Here is a 14,378-nt window from a genome sequence, read left to right on the forward strand (position 1 = left end):
CATTGTCATATCTTTATTGAACAAATGGTTTAAATTATCAAGGCAATTGATGGAAAAAGTTCAAAAACCTCTAGGATAATGACATCTTGAAAAGAGGGTTAATTGGAGTCAGGTATTCCAATCAATGAGTCAGGTGTGGGTTTGACCTTCGCTGACGAATAAAAAGATCACACAAGTTTGCTTACCTGCCCTTCACAACAGAAATCTGTTGAAGTGCCATATGGCCCGATCAAGAGGACTTCCTGCACTTGATAACATCTGTGTTCATGAGTCTACCATAAGAAAAACACTGAACAGGAGTGGTGATCATGGGAGGTTAACACAGAGGAAACCACTGCTCTCCTAAATAAACATTGCTGCCCATCTTAAGTTCATTGGATGTTCCACAACACTACTGGAACAATATTTTATGGCCAGATGAGACAAAAGTTGAACGTTTTGGTAAATGTACACAGCATTATGTTTGGAGAAAACAAAACACTGCAATACCAACAACAAAACCTCATCCCAGCTGTGAAGCATGGTGGAGGAAGTATAACGGTGGGGCTGCTTTGCTGCCTCAGGGCCTGGACGGCTTGCAATTATTGAGGGACCAATGAATTCCAAGTTGTATCAGGACATTCTACAGTAAAATGTCAGGGCATCTGTCTGTGATCTAAAACTCAAAAGAAGTTGTGTCATGCAACAATGATCCAAAACACAGGAGTAAATCAACAAGTAAATTAACAGTGGCTCAAACAGAAGAAATTTCATATTTCGAACAGCCAAGTCCTGACTTCAATCCCATTGAAATGCTGTGGTGTGATCTGAAACAGGCCATTCAAGCAAGATATCCCACAGATATACATGAACTGATCAGGTCTGATCAGTAGCTACAGAAAGCATTTGGTTGAGGTTACTGCCAATAAAGAAGGTTCCACTAGTTACTAAACATAAGGGTTCACATACTTGTTCCATCAATGACCTTGGTTGTTTAAACCATTTGTTCAATAAAGATTATAGCAATGTAAAATGTTGTACGTGTTGTCAAATAAGACTGTCTTTATTACTATGACTTAGATGAAGATGAGATCACATTTTAGGAGTCATTCATGCAGAAATCCATATAATTCCCAAGAGTTCACAAACTTTTTCTCACAACTGTATATGCATAACAACATGTATAAGATTTCGGTTACTATAAATGTGTTCAGCATTCTGCAAACATCAGGCCTGTCTTAGAGCTCAAGTGTGTAGAGCACACAGGAAGGCAGCACATGAAATCAGAAACATGGGAAGTTTGGCAGAAATCAAAGTGACTCTTTTGGGAACATAAGCAGGGTTACAAATGTAAGGAAAGGATTCGATCTGTGTTGCATTTTTGGTAGTTTTTGTTGACAACCTCATACAGAAATTACTTATTTCCTCGCATAAATCAAGGAGAGATTAATAAAAATAAATGTGTCCACAAGCGTATTTTGGGGGTATTTCTGGAAGGCTGCAGGAAGGGGTTGGGGTATCGGCAGACACTGCGAGGTGATCAGTGGGCCTGGCAGCTGCACAAGGTGACCCGGACTGGACTGGCTTTGATGAACACGATCACCAGTCAGATAGGTTTTATAGTTGATGCAATTATGACACGAGCCAACTAAAAACACTCTGCTCTGTGTTCATAAACTGCTACCACACTGAAAAAATCACAAACACACCCTGTAAATGTGACCATGTGATATAGACAGCGCAATAGATTAGGTTCAATAAAAACCAAAAAAGAAGCCAAGACAAATATACTGTATTGTAGCAAATCTCTGTTTCAATAATTCAAACAATAAAAATAGAAGGAACACCCATGATTCAAAATCAACAGAAGAATGAGTGAACAAGTGACACTTAGAACTAAAAGGACACAATCATGGCAACACAGTGGAAGAAACGTTCTCTATGAAGAATAGTAAGAGAAATACAAATTCAGTCTTCACAATATTGCATATTTCAACACATGGACATGTTATGCACAAAGAGTTCTTAAATGGTCCATGACTTGAGGCTTTCTCACACCCTCTCAATTCTAACCTCTGTCACACCTGACGAATGACTCGAACAGAATCCTGTCTTGCCAACACGTACAGACCTCGTTTTTAGTACACAACTCCACTATGGAAAAACTCTTACAACTAAATTCACACAGAGGATTAAAGTTAATGGGTGTATGAATTTAACTGCTAGTTTATATAAGTATTTACACTCAAATATACTCCGTGATCTTCTCGCAAAATTTGTAAAAATATTCCTCAGGAAATCCTTTGGCCTCCTCCCCATCTCTCACTGTATGCAGTCCATGACGTGGATCTGCAGGGTGTCCATGTCGGGTGCCTGGTACTGACATTTGGGGCAGCAGAAGTCGGGGAGCTCGTCCGTCATGCTGCGCCTCCGCAGGGAGAGGTCCTGCGCGGGACTGAACGGCACTGTGGCTCCGGGGAAACCTGGGCACAGAGGGGGGCAGGAGATAGGGGCACGAAGAGAAAAAGAAAGAAAGGGAGAGATAATAAGGAACCATGACATAAGTGAAGCATATGAACACCAGAGCCTCGAAGAAAAGGACGAGAACCTTTATCAGAGGCACTTTGAATTGCCTACTTTGAGTTGCTTAACCAACAGGCACTCTACACAATAAAATATTGCTTTTCAACTCAATCCAGTTCACTGCACTGCTGTCAACCAAGCATCCACGTCAAGAAGGAAATGTTGTGAATATACCAGGCTGAGGGGGCAGCAGTGGCCGCTGCTGGGGGAGCTGGTGGTGGTAATCCAGATGTCTCTGCTGCATCTCCTCCATTCGGGCCCTGCAAGAGGGAGACAAGTACTGTGAGTGTAATCAGTAGGGTGCTAATGTTCACTTCAAGTGCCTGTACTGCATTATATTAAACTGTTAGACAGTCTGTATGCTGTCTGAACCATTCTCCCAGGATAAAAGTGGCTTTGAGCTCCGCACAGCTAATACAACAACCACTCTTATGTTATGTGCACATCACTGTAAATTCCCCTTGCAGAGAGTACACGTGTTCCAATACACTAAAGTACATCAATGTTAAAATAATCCAAACCAAACACTGCTGGATTAAAGGAACAAGTAAAAGTTTATTCCATGCTAAAAAGAGAAGAAAATGTTTTTGCTGTGGAGCTTTCCTTGGGTGTGGAAGGGTCACCCAAAGAAGGCTCCACAGCTGGAACATTGCATTTCTTTTCTTCTCTTTTCAGCAGGGAATAAACCTTTACTTGTTCCTTTGTAGCCTACGCATGCTGACGCAGCTGCCTACCTGAACTACCGCAGGATTAAGGTAAAAAGCAATGAAGACATCAACGGATTAGGTGTTCAATTTCAGGTGTTCCTGTACAACATAGAGGAAGATGAAACTGGAAGAGAGGTTTTTACTGCAGACATGGGGTGCAAGACAGCACTGACCTGGCCGTCCCCTCCGCCAGCAACCGCTCTCTGTCCACCTGCAGCTGGGCAAGTTGCTCTTGCAAAGCTTCCTTTTGCTCATGGAGCTTCTCCCGAGCCTCGCGCTCTGCCAGGAAATCTGCCTTGTAGATCTCCGCCTGGGACACAGCACAGTCACTCAATGCGGGTGTGTGCCTGCCAGCAGCTCAATGTCAGTGAGTGTCTGAGTCTCTGAGCGAGTCTACCTGTGCAGTAAGAACAGGCACGGTCTCCAGAGCTCCCCTCTGCTGCTCCACCTGCTCCTTCAGCTTGTCGATGAGGTCCTGCTTCATAGCCAGAGCTCTCTCTGCCTCCTGAAGTTGAGCTGCAAGGTCTTCCAGCTCAGCACCCTGGACACAGAGAGGCAGACTATAGCCTTCAGACTGATTAAGCCTCCTCTAATGCAGTGCACTACACTGCCGTCAGAACAACACAATCAAGACACAGAGGAGAATACAGAGCAGGCAAATCCAACAACTTCGTCTTGTGCTTCATGCAAGGGGTAACACAGGTGCTCATGCAAAGGGCTGATACTTATACCACAGCTGTTCCTAAACAGGGAACTTAATTTTGTCAACAAAGAAACAAAATCATTCAGGGAGGAATTACATTTTATATTTTTTTCTTGCTACAGTGCTGCAAGATTGTTCATTGAGATTTGATCGATAAAAATGATTTTGTGTTGCTGTAGAAAAATACAGAACACATTAAAACTAACAAAACCAAGCCACCTTAACATACAGACAACATCCATCATCCACAAAAGTTTCTTAAGCGATATGTTGCACATCAAAGGCTTACCATCGAGTATGTTATACCTTATCATTTAATAACCTTTAATAAATGTGGATGTATACACATCATGACAACCTGGAACATAAAAATACTACTGAGTAATTAAAGGACTATACCCAGTATGCAGAGCATTTATGGGAAATCTGGACAATTTTACAGTACAAGAATGCTCCAACATTTCAATCTGACAGCACTGAGCGAATAAAAAACAGGCAGCAATCATGCAGCAAGACAAATGGGCGAGAGTGCTGACAGACCCGCTGCTTGGCAGCTGTCTCGTTCTTCAGTCTCATGTCATAGTCCTGGAAGAGCTGGGTGTAGGCATGCTGCAGCTGAGCCAGCTTCCGCCTGCAACAGAGGGGGAGAGTGGAGACAGAGCGACTGACACGAAAATACAAAGCACTTGACAGCAGGGATAACAGTAGTCTAAGACAGAAGGTAATGAAACCAATGTGGCTGCTTGCTGCATTCTTCTGTGGTGCTGCACTGGACTGTGAAGTTCATCGCAGTGAAGGTTATGTGGTTCTCATGCAGTCTTGCAAAACCTTTTCAAAACTGCATTCAAAATAATCAGCGTTGAGTCCTTTAACACAAACTGAAAATGGACTGACATGACCACAAAATAACTGCTTTGTATTTTTACCGTGCACCATCTTGAAAGATTTAGCTTGAAAACAGCTCCAGAAGGCAGATACATGTTGCTGTAGAGCTACAAAACGCACTGTTACATTCTCTACTGCACAGCTGACTCACTTCTCCTCGGTGACGATGTGTCTCTCTGTCTTCAGCGCTGACTCCAGGCTCTGTGTCTGCAGCCTCAGCTGATCAGTGGCCACACTGTGCTGCTTCTTCATCTGCTCCGTCTCCCTCTCCAAAGACTGCAGCGCTTCGCTCGTCCTGCGCAGCCTGGACATGCACATGCACACGCATAAGAACATAAGAAAATCTTACGACGCAAACAGGCCATTCAGCCCATCACAGCTCTCCATCTTCCTGTTCACTGAGTGATTCTATCACCGCGTCAAGCTGAACTCTGAAAGATCCCAGCGTATCAGCCTCCACAACGTGGGTTGGCAATCCATTCCCCGCATTAATAACTCACTGTGCAAAACCATTTTCTAGTATCAGCACTGAATCACGCTTAACAAGTTTCCACTTGTGTCTTCACACATACAAACAGCTGACAGATGATGTGCTGTTTCTACATAGATACAACCACACTAAACACTGTCTGAAATCACGACAATGTTCATCTGCCATTGAAATAAAATAAAAACAATCATAAATTCTGCAGTCTGGATTCCACCACACAGTAATGGAGTGCTACTATCACATGTACATGTTAACTGAAGGGAAGATGCCCTCTGAAACAGTGAGTTACTCTACTTCTCTGTCATAAAGAAGTGAAACTGCAGAGATTATTCATGCAGACTTACTTGTCTTCCATCATGTCCTTCTCCCGCTCACTCTTCTCCAGGCAGCTCTGGCTCTCCTGTAGCTCTGCCAGCAGAGACGTGACCTGGGCCTTCACAGACTCGCTGTCCTTCGAGAGCTGGGAGACAGCACACAGACTCTCAGTCACCAAGGTTTCGCAGACACACAGACACATGGAACAGCACAAAGACACAAAACTTCAACTTGAATCCTTCCAGGTCCGAAAGAATCTCCTTGGCAACCATTATTCACTACTTCACCATCACAACTCATCACAGTCTAATTGAACTGCTTAGTGCTCAGCTATGGTAAATGCCAGAAGAGCATCGAGTCCTCCAGATGAAGAAATGAGAATCCCACTGCACTTTTATTAAAATCTTTAAATCCCAAACTGTTTAGCCCACAGAAGCTACACAATTTCTGAAAGCCTTACTTTTTTCATTTGCTAGATGACTGATGACCGGCTCAGCCATGAGTCGGGTGATCACAGGCACAAGTGTCACATTGTACCTGCAGGCTCTGCTCCCTCTCGAGCTGCAGATCCCTATCCCGCTGTTTCCTCAAGGTTTCCGAATGCTCCAGCCGGGCTTCTGCCATCTTCAAGGCCTCAATCTTAGCATGCAACTCAGTCTCCAACTGCTCTTTCCTGTTTGCAGACAGTGCATTCAAAGGCACACACTGTACTCATTCACAGTATTTGTAACACACACAAGGAAGGCTCCACGGCCGAAACTGTTTCTTTCCCCCTCTTTCCAGCAGCACACCCCTCCCCTTCGCATGCACCCTACCTGGCGTCTGTGATGCTGATCTGCTCCGACAGCTGGGCCACCTTCCTGCGCAGCTCCGAGCCCGTCTCATCAGCACTGAGGCACAGACAACAGCATTCGCACAACTCAGTTAGCCTTTCTTGTGACATGATACCGACATATATTTTTGGAGTTTTAATTAACAATATCATTGCATGTTAGTTATTTTTTTTGACAATACAGAATTATAATCCCTTTCACCTTCCAAAGAACAAGGTTTATGGCGACAGAGATCCGAGTGAGACTAAAGAGTCGGTGCTCTATACCTGTTGGCCCTCTGCAGTCTCTCCTGGGTCACTGTGCCCTGGGGTTCCTCACTGCCCCCTTCAGGCTCCCTGCTGTCCTGCATAGCACAGCAACATGAGGAGAAACACAAATGGGGTTATGTCAACTTGAGTAATTATTAAATGAAACATTTAAACAGGGCTGCTGTCTTTGACAGTAACAGTACTGCTGTACAAATGCACCTTAATCTGGGTCAGTTCACTCTGCAGCTGGACATTGGCACTTAACAGCTCCTCCTTCTCCTTTTCCAACAGCTGATTGCGTCTCCTCAGCTCCCTCAGCGACTCCTCCAGCTCCTCCTTGTGAGCCTTCAGCAGCTTCAGGAATGCGTTTGCTCCTTCACTGGGCTGGACAAGGGGAGAGGGCAGAGAGGCCAAGGAAAGAAACATGCAGAAGACTGAGAACTTAAATTGCATCTCAGAACATGAACACACTGTCCTTCTCGGTCACTGCTCACTTTATTTCCTTAATCATACAGTTCTAGTGAGATCTTTGTCCACTGGGAAATGGTACATAAAACCTGAAGATACACAGAGTCAACCAGACACGGGTAGAAAAACATCTTCCAGTGTGGTCCCATCATGCCTGCTCAGGCAGGACCACGTCCTCCGGACACCGGACACGGTGTCCTCACTACGCCTGGACACTGGGTAGGGGCAGAACTTTCAAGCCCTGCTAAACCACTGAAAACATACACATCCGGGATCTCTAATCCATTAGGATGCTCTCTGCCACAGGAGATTTCACAGGAGGTGCCTCAAATCCCAGCTGTGCTGCATTACACTGTTTTTCCAGTAAACTCTTAAGAGACAGTTTCACAGAAAAAGAGTATAGCAACAAGTCTAGACTTATTACCCAAACTAACTGTTTTGCTCTGGGATTGGTGATAACTGGAGTCTAGTCATCTCATTTTGTAATTATAAACCAAAGAATAAACAGAAAACCATGTTTACATTCCAGCAAAACAAAAATACTTGTAAATATAACCCTGAGGCAGCAGGAGCCCAGCACCTGGCTTGTTAAGATGCCAGTGGCAGTGGGCTTTTTTGCTTCGGGAGTAGGGTTGGGTACTTTGCCCTTAAGAACAGAAGTAAGGTTACAGATGAAAGTAGGCCATTCAACCCCACTTGACCATTTAGTTGTTAGAAACAAACTGATCTGATAAACACTGATCCAGATGTTTCTTGAAAGATGCCAAGGTATCGGTTTTGACAATATTGCTGGGTAGCTCGCCCCCACAACCATTGGTATAAAAATATGCCAAAGGATATTAACACTACAAAAGAGACTCAAACCCATGTCGATCTCAGAGGCACAGTGCCTTATTCATCTTGACGCCACATTGACTGGATACAAAATAAGCCCAGCCTTACACAGCAGTTTGATCTGTTCAATTTTTACTGCTACAGTCATCGCACAACCTATATTATGCACAATTGCAAAAACAGTATATATGACATTAACTCATCAACTGCTCATGAAAATATCCTCAAATATACTCAAAACGAGGCAGAATTGCAGGAGTTTTCAGTTTACACTAGAAAGCCTGAAACACATGGCAATACATGGTGTGGCTGGGACTGCAGTGCAGCCAGAGTCTAACTTGTCTTCCAGATGCTGTAGATACATGTAATTTTGGAATACTGTAGTTGTTCTGAAGACATACAAGCAAGATGTACAAGTACAGTTAGAGAACACAGATGTGTAATAAAAGAGTAGAAGGCAAATTACATTCTTAATAATTTTGTTTCTTTTTAATAGTATTTACAAATTCTTTAAAACAATAACTGTAGTACCAGTAACCACACACCGTAAAAGTGTCCTTGTAGTAACCCAGCCTACATCGGGTTGGGTGACAAGGTTGAAGGGTGGCAAAGAATAATTACAAGCCAAATATCTGACTTCTGTTCTGTAAAGTTAAGGGCATAATAATTTGAATTTAGTTAGAAAATATCCTATATGGATCATAATACACAGTAAAAATAGTTTTTAGAAAAGATACATATTGCCTAACCAACTTGGAAGGTATTTTCTTAATAATTAACAGCAGCAATAAATATGCACAGCGCCAATGATATGGTGTATTGAGATTTTATGATGTTTTTCGATAAACACACTCTTAAGGTTGAATTCTCAAATTAGGGGCCCTAAGCATTCAAGGAAACTCATGTTTGGATTGAGATGAAGTGAAACAGAAAGCAGTGTACAGATAAGGGGGATGTTCAAAGTGGGCTGGTTAGTGGAGTCTCAGAAGGACCTGTAGTAGGACTACTGTTCTTCCCAATTCAAATCAGAAATCTGAATCCTGGTATAGGGTTGGAAACTAATCATATTACCACAGAAGTTACCAAAGTAAGACTGTAAAACCATCTGCCAGGTGATACTTCACGTAGACAAGTGCAAGTATTTTGTATGCAGATCACCAACATCACTAACAGGGGCTGAATGGCCTCTTCTCATTTACAGCTGTTCGTATGTAAATGATTCTAAAGTGAGGTTTTGCCACATGTGACTGTTTCTCTAAAAGCCAAGCTCTTTTCAGGAAACTCTTTTAATTGAACCATAATAAACATCATCTTGATTTTGTTTTGTTGTAGAAAGGGCACATTCTTCCAAACACAACAGGTTGATCTTGAGACCATGCCTCGAAAGAGAAGGGGTCTGGCAGGGTTCGGCCTCCCTGCCGTGCCCGTGTGTCTCACCTGGCTGCGCACTCTCTCGGCCTCCCCACAGTCGGGCTGCTCGGGCTCGGAGGAGAGGCTGTCGAACAGGCTCTGAGTGACAGTGCCCTGGGAGCACACTGAGCTGGACGCACTGGAAAGAGCCTGAGTACACACACACACAGACTTACTCACAGACCTCTGGCTCAACAGGAGTGCTCGCAGTCACACAAGCAAGAAAGAAAGGAGAGGCTGTGACGGCTCAACCAGCCCCCTGCTGACTGATTAGCTCATGGGGGGAGTCAAACTCAGTTCCCAGGGCACTGGGGATCTAGGGCTTTCATTTCAATTCAAACCTCCGAATTACAATAACTGAACTAGTATTTGGTTTAACTGAATGGGTGTCAATTCAAGTTGGACCAATAAACCTCTTCTCCTCAGATCTTCATGTGTTGCTTGAGTGATATTTAGAATACTATCTGGGCAACAAGGTCCAAGAAGTACATCTGGCTCTGCTGGATAAAACTGTATAAAAATGATTCACGACAGAATGTTACAAATCCTTTTCAGCCAAGGACAGAAGTGCCCTTTTTCCTCCACTAACCAAGCCTGTCACATTCACTAAGCCAAGAGGCTCAGCAGGACAAAAGCCGAGACTTTGGGCTCCTTCAGGAACTGATTCCGACACCCCGAATCAAGAAGACAACAGCGAGCAAACACAGCACTCAGGAGCACCAAGCAGAGTTCATTTCCTCTCCTCTGTTCGTTTGCATTCATTATTCTCAATGTTACAACTCATTATGAAAGATTCAAAGGCCTTTTCTTTGATTTTGTACCACGAGCAAACCCCATATTAATGCAGGCAGCTGGTCAGAGAGCTGCCAACAGGAAAAGACATCCTGTGCTTGGTTACACCACTGCTGTACACACCAGCCCCCAGGACTGCTCTAGAGCCCGGCTGGGCTGCCCTGACTCCGAGGGGAGTCAATGCTATATTTCATAAAATACTCCAGGTAGAATGAATAACAATCCAGCTCTTTTCCCGGTGGGAGGAACCTTTTCAATTCTCTCCTCCTGGAGTCTTTATTCCAAAAACAAACTCTTAAACATGAAAGTTTTCTACAGCTGCAGCATCACTGAAGGAACTGAGGTCTGGCAGGTTCTTAATCACTCAGCTGACCATCAGTCCAGCAACACTGAATAGAGATGAGGCTGCTGCACCAGTCGGACTGGGAGTCAGTGCAGCGACACAGCGATCACTGATAAACTCCCTTTTCAGTCATTCATTTCAGGTTTCGTCAGCTGCAGACTCTATAGCACAAACCGTACTTATAAATTATTTATTTAAACTGATATACTTAGGACTTTAACTTATTGTACTCTTGAAAATGTTTTTCTTTTATAATAAAATTTCTAGTAACTGGGGCAGCTCTATGTGAGAGACTGCAACTCATACAACCTAAAATAAAACTTGTGCTCAATGGGAGTCTGTTCATACTTCAGCAGTATTAGTCCAGTGCGTGTTACAGCACTAACCCGGTGAATCAGTGATCAGCTCTGGGGCTCAGTCTCAGTGTGGTTAGTGCAATGGCAGTGTGAGTGCAGTATCAGCACAGCGTCGGCTCGTGCAGTGCAGGTTAGTCGGCGCTGGAGCGGCCGGGAGGCATCTCACCATGCTCTGAGGAGGGCTTTCTGGCTGCCTCTCCCTCGCTGCCTTCACTCCGGCCTCCAGCACCCCCTCCTCTGAGCTACTGTCCAGGCTCTCCTGCAAAACACAACACAGACACCATCACGCTCCTGAGCAGGGCTGCACACAGTACACCGGCAACTGGAAATATACGGAGTGAGCAGGAATGTCAAGCTCAGCTGCTCCAGGCCTGCGACCCCCCAGGATGCACCCTGATGAACACTCAACCGTGGGAGTAACCAAGATAGGCGAAAGCCTAAATTGCAGGTAAGGAGAGACTTCCTGTTACTCTAGCTATTAGACCCATCTATATTTAATGAAGAAACCAAGAAGCTCCAGCAGTTTCTAACTTTAATCACCACAACAAAGTATTTTAGATATTAATCTGCAGCTGAAACATCTGCACACCTCAGGACTGGGTACCTGGCGGCTGCTCTGGGGAGATGGGCTGGGGTTCTGGCTCAGAGTGTGGTTCTGGTTCTGAAGCAGATGGCGGTTCAGCTGCCCCTGCAGGAGATGGTTCTCCCTGCTGAGCCGCTCCACCAGCTCCCGGGCTTCTCTGAACTTCTCCATCAGAAACTGGCGCTCCTGGCGGTTTTTCAGCCGGAAACTCAGCATCTCCTCGTAGCGATCCCTCAGCGCCTGGTTACTCTGCCTGATAGCATCTGACCGGCACAGGAAAGAAAAATCCAGTTCAGCAAGCAGAAAAGGAGTAAAAAGAGAAGACCATACTAAAGGAAGATTTTCAATTAATTTTAGAAAAAACTCCTTTGGTATACACAGAATTATTAATTTTCCAGAGATTCGCAAAACCCAAAACAGTGGAGGCTACTACACCGAGATCTGTTACAGTTCAGCTCGACACTGACAAGAGTCACACTCTACACAGGAACAGTGCAAGCTCTGATGGACTAAAGTTCTTGACACTTTAATATACATGTGCTTTGGAGCTTCAAAGAAGGAGAAGCCTATTGTTATTTCCAATATAATAGTGTTAATTGTGCTTTTCCACAGGAATCCAAAGCACCTCACATATAAGAGGGGACCCACTTCATTCACCCCTGAAGTGCAGCAGAGCTGCCTTTCTACACCACACAGGAAGTGAGCGATTCCTTCAACAACGAGCAGGGGGGAGTTTCAGGGGGACTGTGTTTAGCCCAGACTCCAAGGCTGTGTGGGCTTGAGTGCCACACAGGGCAGGAGTCACGTGATTGGTGTTCAGGGCAGTCGGAAATTTAACCAAAGACCTGAACAGCACGGGAAGACAGTAAGTGTAGTAACAGAGCTGTACGCAGACAACTCAGTCATAGTCAATGATCGATAGAACCGACAGTCGAAGGACTTTGCACTCGCAAGTTTAATGTATTTTATCCTGGGGTCCTGATCAATGTCACAGATCGGGGGCAGAGTGCTGGTACCTCGCAGGTCCTGGTTCTCTGCCAGCAGCCTCTGGACGATCTCGTTGCCCGCCAGCTCTGGGGGGATCTGTGTCGACCCCTGACCCCGCAGCCCCATCGACCCGTCTCCACCAATCATGTCTGACTTCAGCTCGTTACCCATGAGGCCTTTGGGCTGGACCATGGTCTCCACACGCTGTAACTGAACAAACAGCAACACAGAGTTCATTAGTCAATCGCTTCTCCTGTTGATAAGTACAAAGACACTGACTTGGTTTGTTAAAACTAACCAAGACCATGACTTGCAAAAATGAGTATTTTATTGAACAGTTATTAAGTGGGCTCCCACCCAAGTTAAAGAGATTCTGAAAGCGACTCTGCTTCCCCATCACACAAGAAGCAGTTTTAATCTTTAAAACGAACCCAAACCCTTTCAATATTATGCATTAAGAGAATATCAAACCACACACGAGAGAAGGGATCTTGTTAAAATTACGGTTTAGCAGACCACAGAAACAGCCCTCGTGGTAACCAGATTATGAAAACTGAACAGTAACCAGGGGTCCAGTGTTTACCTTTACCGCTCGTGAACGTTTAAAAAAGACCCTTGAAGAAAAAGTCAGAAATCAATGCGATCAAGCTGTGTCGTAGGCTATGCAGTGTGAACCGAGCACAGTGCCAGCCCCTGCTCAGAGTCCAGACGCTGGAGCCGAACCAGAACCCGCCCGCTACAGTGTCAGCGGAGCAGCCGCGTCCCCGGCCGGTTCCGATCCACGGGAAGGTCCCGTTCGCCCGAGCCCTATCTTCCTGAATCTGCCCCGGCTGAACAGCCGCTTTCAGTTTCGCTGCAGTCGATGGAGGGAGGGGCCGGGGTGACGCGGCCGGGCGACTTCTCTGGCGATATTAACCCTTCGTGGTCTCGCACGTCGCTTCACAACTAAACACACCCAGGATACTTCTCGGGTGTATTTATTTTGAACTATGGTTGGGGATATTAACAATCTGAACCAGCGTGCTGGACCTCGGGAAACCGTAAACACTGTCGGCGGAGTCCCTGCACATTAATACAACGTCCGGCAGAGCGAGCTCTGCAAGTCGTGAGAATTTTAATTCTTCTGTTCTGCTCTGGTAGTGACGTTCAGATCTGAGGATCCGAGGAGCTGCTTTGCGGGTCGGAACCGCTTCAGACCCCTCCTGCCATACCCTGAAGGGCAGGGCGGAGCTCTGCGTTAGAGTTGTCCCGGATTTAGGGCCGAGACAGGGCTGTGCAGATACTCCTGGAGAGATGTATCACAGCTCGGCTCCGTAAGCCTGCTCCCCGGCGGGTCTCCACACTCACCCCGGGTCTATAAGCTGCAGATTTAAAGGGAGTCCAGTCCGCGTTTCCGCCTCCGATTCACAAGTCGCACAGTCGTGGGCTCAACGCATGTCGCCTAATTTCAGCAGATGGAGCAACAGAACTCGCTTTCTGCAGCGCCTGCGCCGCTCAGCCCCGGCTTGCTGCACGCTGTCCTCGCGGTCCCGGCGCCCCGGCCCAGCTCCTAGCTCGCGCAGGAAATCCCCGGCCCCGCGCAGCGCCCTACACTTCCGCGAGCTGCCCCATTGGCCGCGAGGCTCTTAAAGGGGAAGGGACCGGCTCTCGCGGGGGGCTGCAGTCGCAAATTTGTTTAAAATGTCATGTTTGTATTTACCGTGCTGTTTGCTTAGAATAACATACGACACATGCAGCCCATTTATTCTTGTAAATGTTTGTTCTCCCCCTCACACAACCCACGCGTTTACTCGCAGCGGTGTGATGTCATAACACTGGCATGTGATTAATACCTGATTTAAAAAAGGACAACAAATAATATT

At 45.6% G+C, this 14,378-nt stretch overlaps 1 protein-coding gene across 5 annotated transcripts; it reads right to left on the minus strand.

The window, feature by feature from the left end:
- Positions 1 to 1,770: 1,770 nt before the first annotated feature.
- ikbkg (inhibitor of nuclear factor kappa B kinase regulatory subunit gamma) lies at positions 1,771 to 14,118 on the minus strand. 5 transcript variants are annotated; one of them, XM_088623535.1, is made up of 16 exons: positions 13,864 to 14,118; positions 12,546 to 12,726; positions 11,551 to 11,792; positions 11,113 to 11,205; positions 9,483 to 9,605; positions 6,963 to 7,127; positions 6,762 to 6,838; positions 6,478 to 6,552; positions 6,200 to 6,335; positions 5,692 to 5,807; positions 5,009 to 5,161; positions 4,513 to 4,603; positions 3,667 to 3,810; positions 3,443 to 3,579; positions 2,737 to 2,822; positions 1,771 to 2,462 (listed from the first exon to the last, which is right to left on the minus strand). In XM_088623535.1, exons 2-16 carry the CDS (start codon positions 12,706 to 12,708, stop codon positions 2,302 to 2,304), a joined length of 1,962 nt encoding a protein of 653 aa, XP_088479661.1. In that variant the 5' UTR covers positions 12,709 to 12,726; positions 13,864 to 14,118; the 3' UTR covers positions 1,771 to 2,301. The 5 variants fall into 5 exon arrangements, with proteins under 5 accessions (XP_088479661.1, XP_088479658.1, XP_088479660.1 ...); XM_088623532.1 differs by having other exon boundaries at positions 11,536 to 11,792; XM_088623534.1 differs by lacking the exon at positions 13,864 to 14,118 and adding an exon at positions 13,100 to 13,619 and having other exon boundaries at positions 11,536 to 11,792.
- Between the last annotated feature and the right edge of the window lie 260 nt (positions 14,119 to 14,378).

The sequence above is a fragment of the Lepisosteus platostomus genome, chromosome 3, assembly GCF_059453375.1.
Source record: "Lepisosteus platostomus isolate fLepPlt1 chromosome 3, fLepPlt1.hap1, whole genome shotgun sequence".
Lineage (NCBI taxonomy): Eukaryota > Metazoa > Chordata > Actinopteri > Semionotiformes > Lepisosteidae > Lepisosteus > Lepisosteus platostomus.

Coding starts and splice junctions, on each gene's coding strand:
- ikbkg (XM_088623532.1), bottom strand. CDS start 12,708: ATGGTCCAGCCCAAAGGCCTCATGGGTAACGAGCTGAAGTCAGACATG. Junction 6,839..6,962: donor GTGAACTGACCCAGATTAAG/GTGCATTTGTAC, acceptor TGTGCTATGCAG/GACAGCAGGGAGCCTGAAGG. Junction 4,604..5,008: donor CACATCGTCACCGAGGAGAA/GTGAGTCAGCTG, acceptor CCTCTGTTGCAG/GCGGAAGCTGGCTCAGCTGC.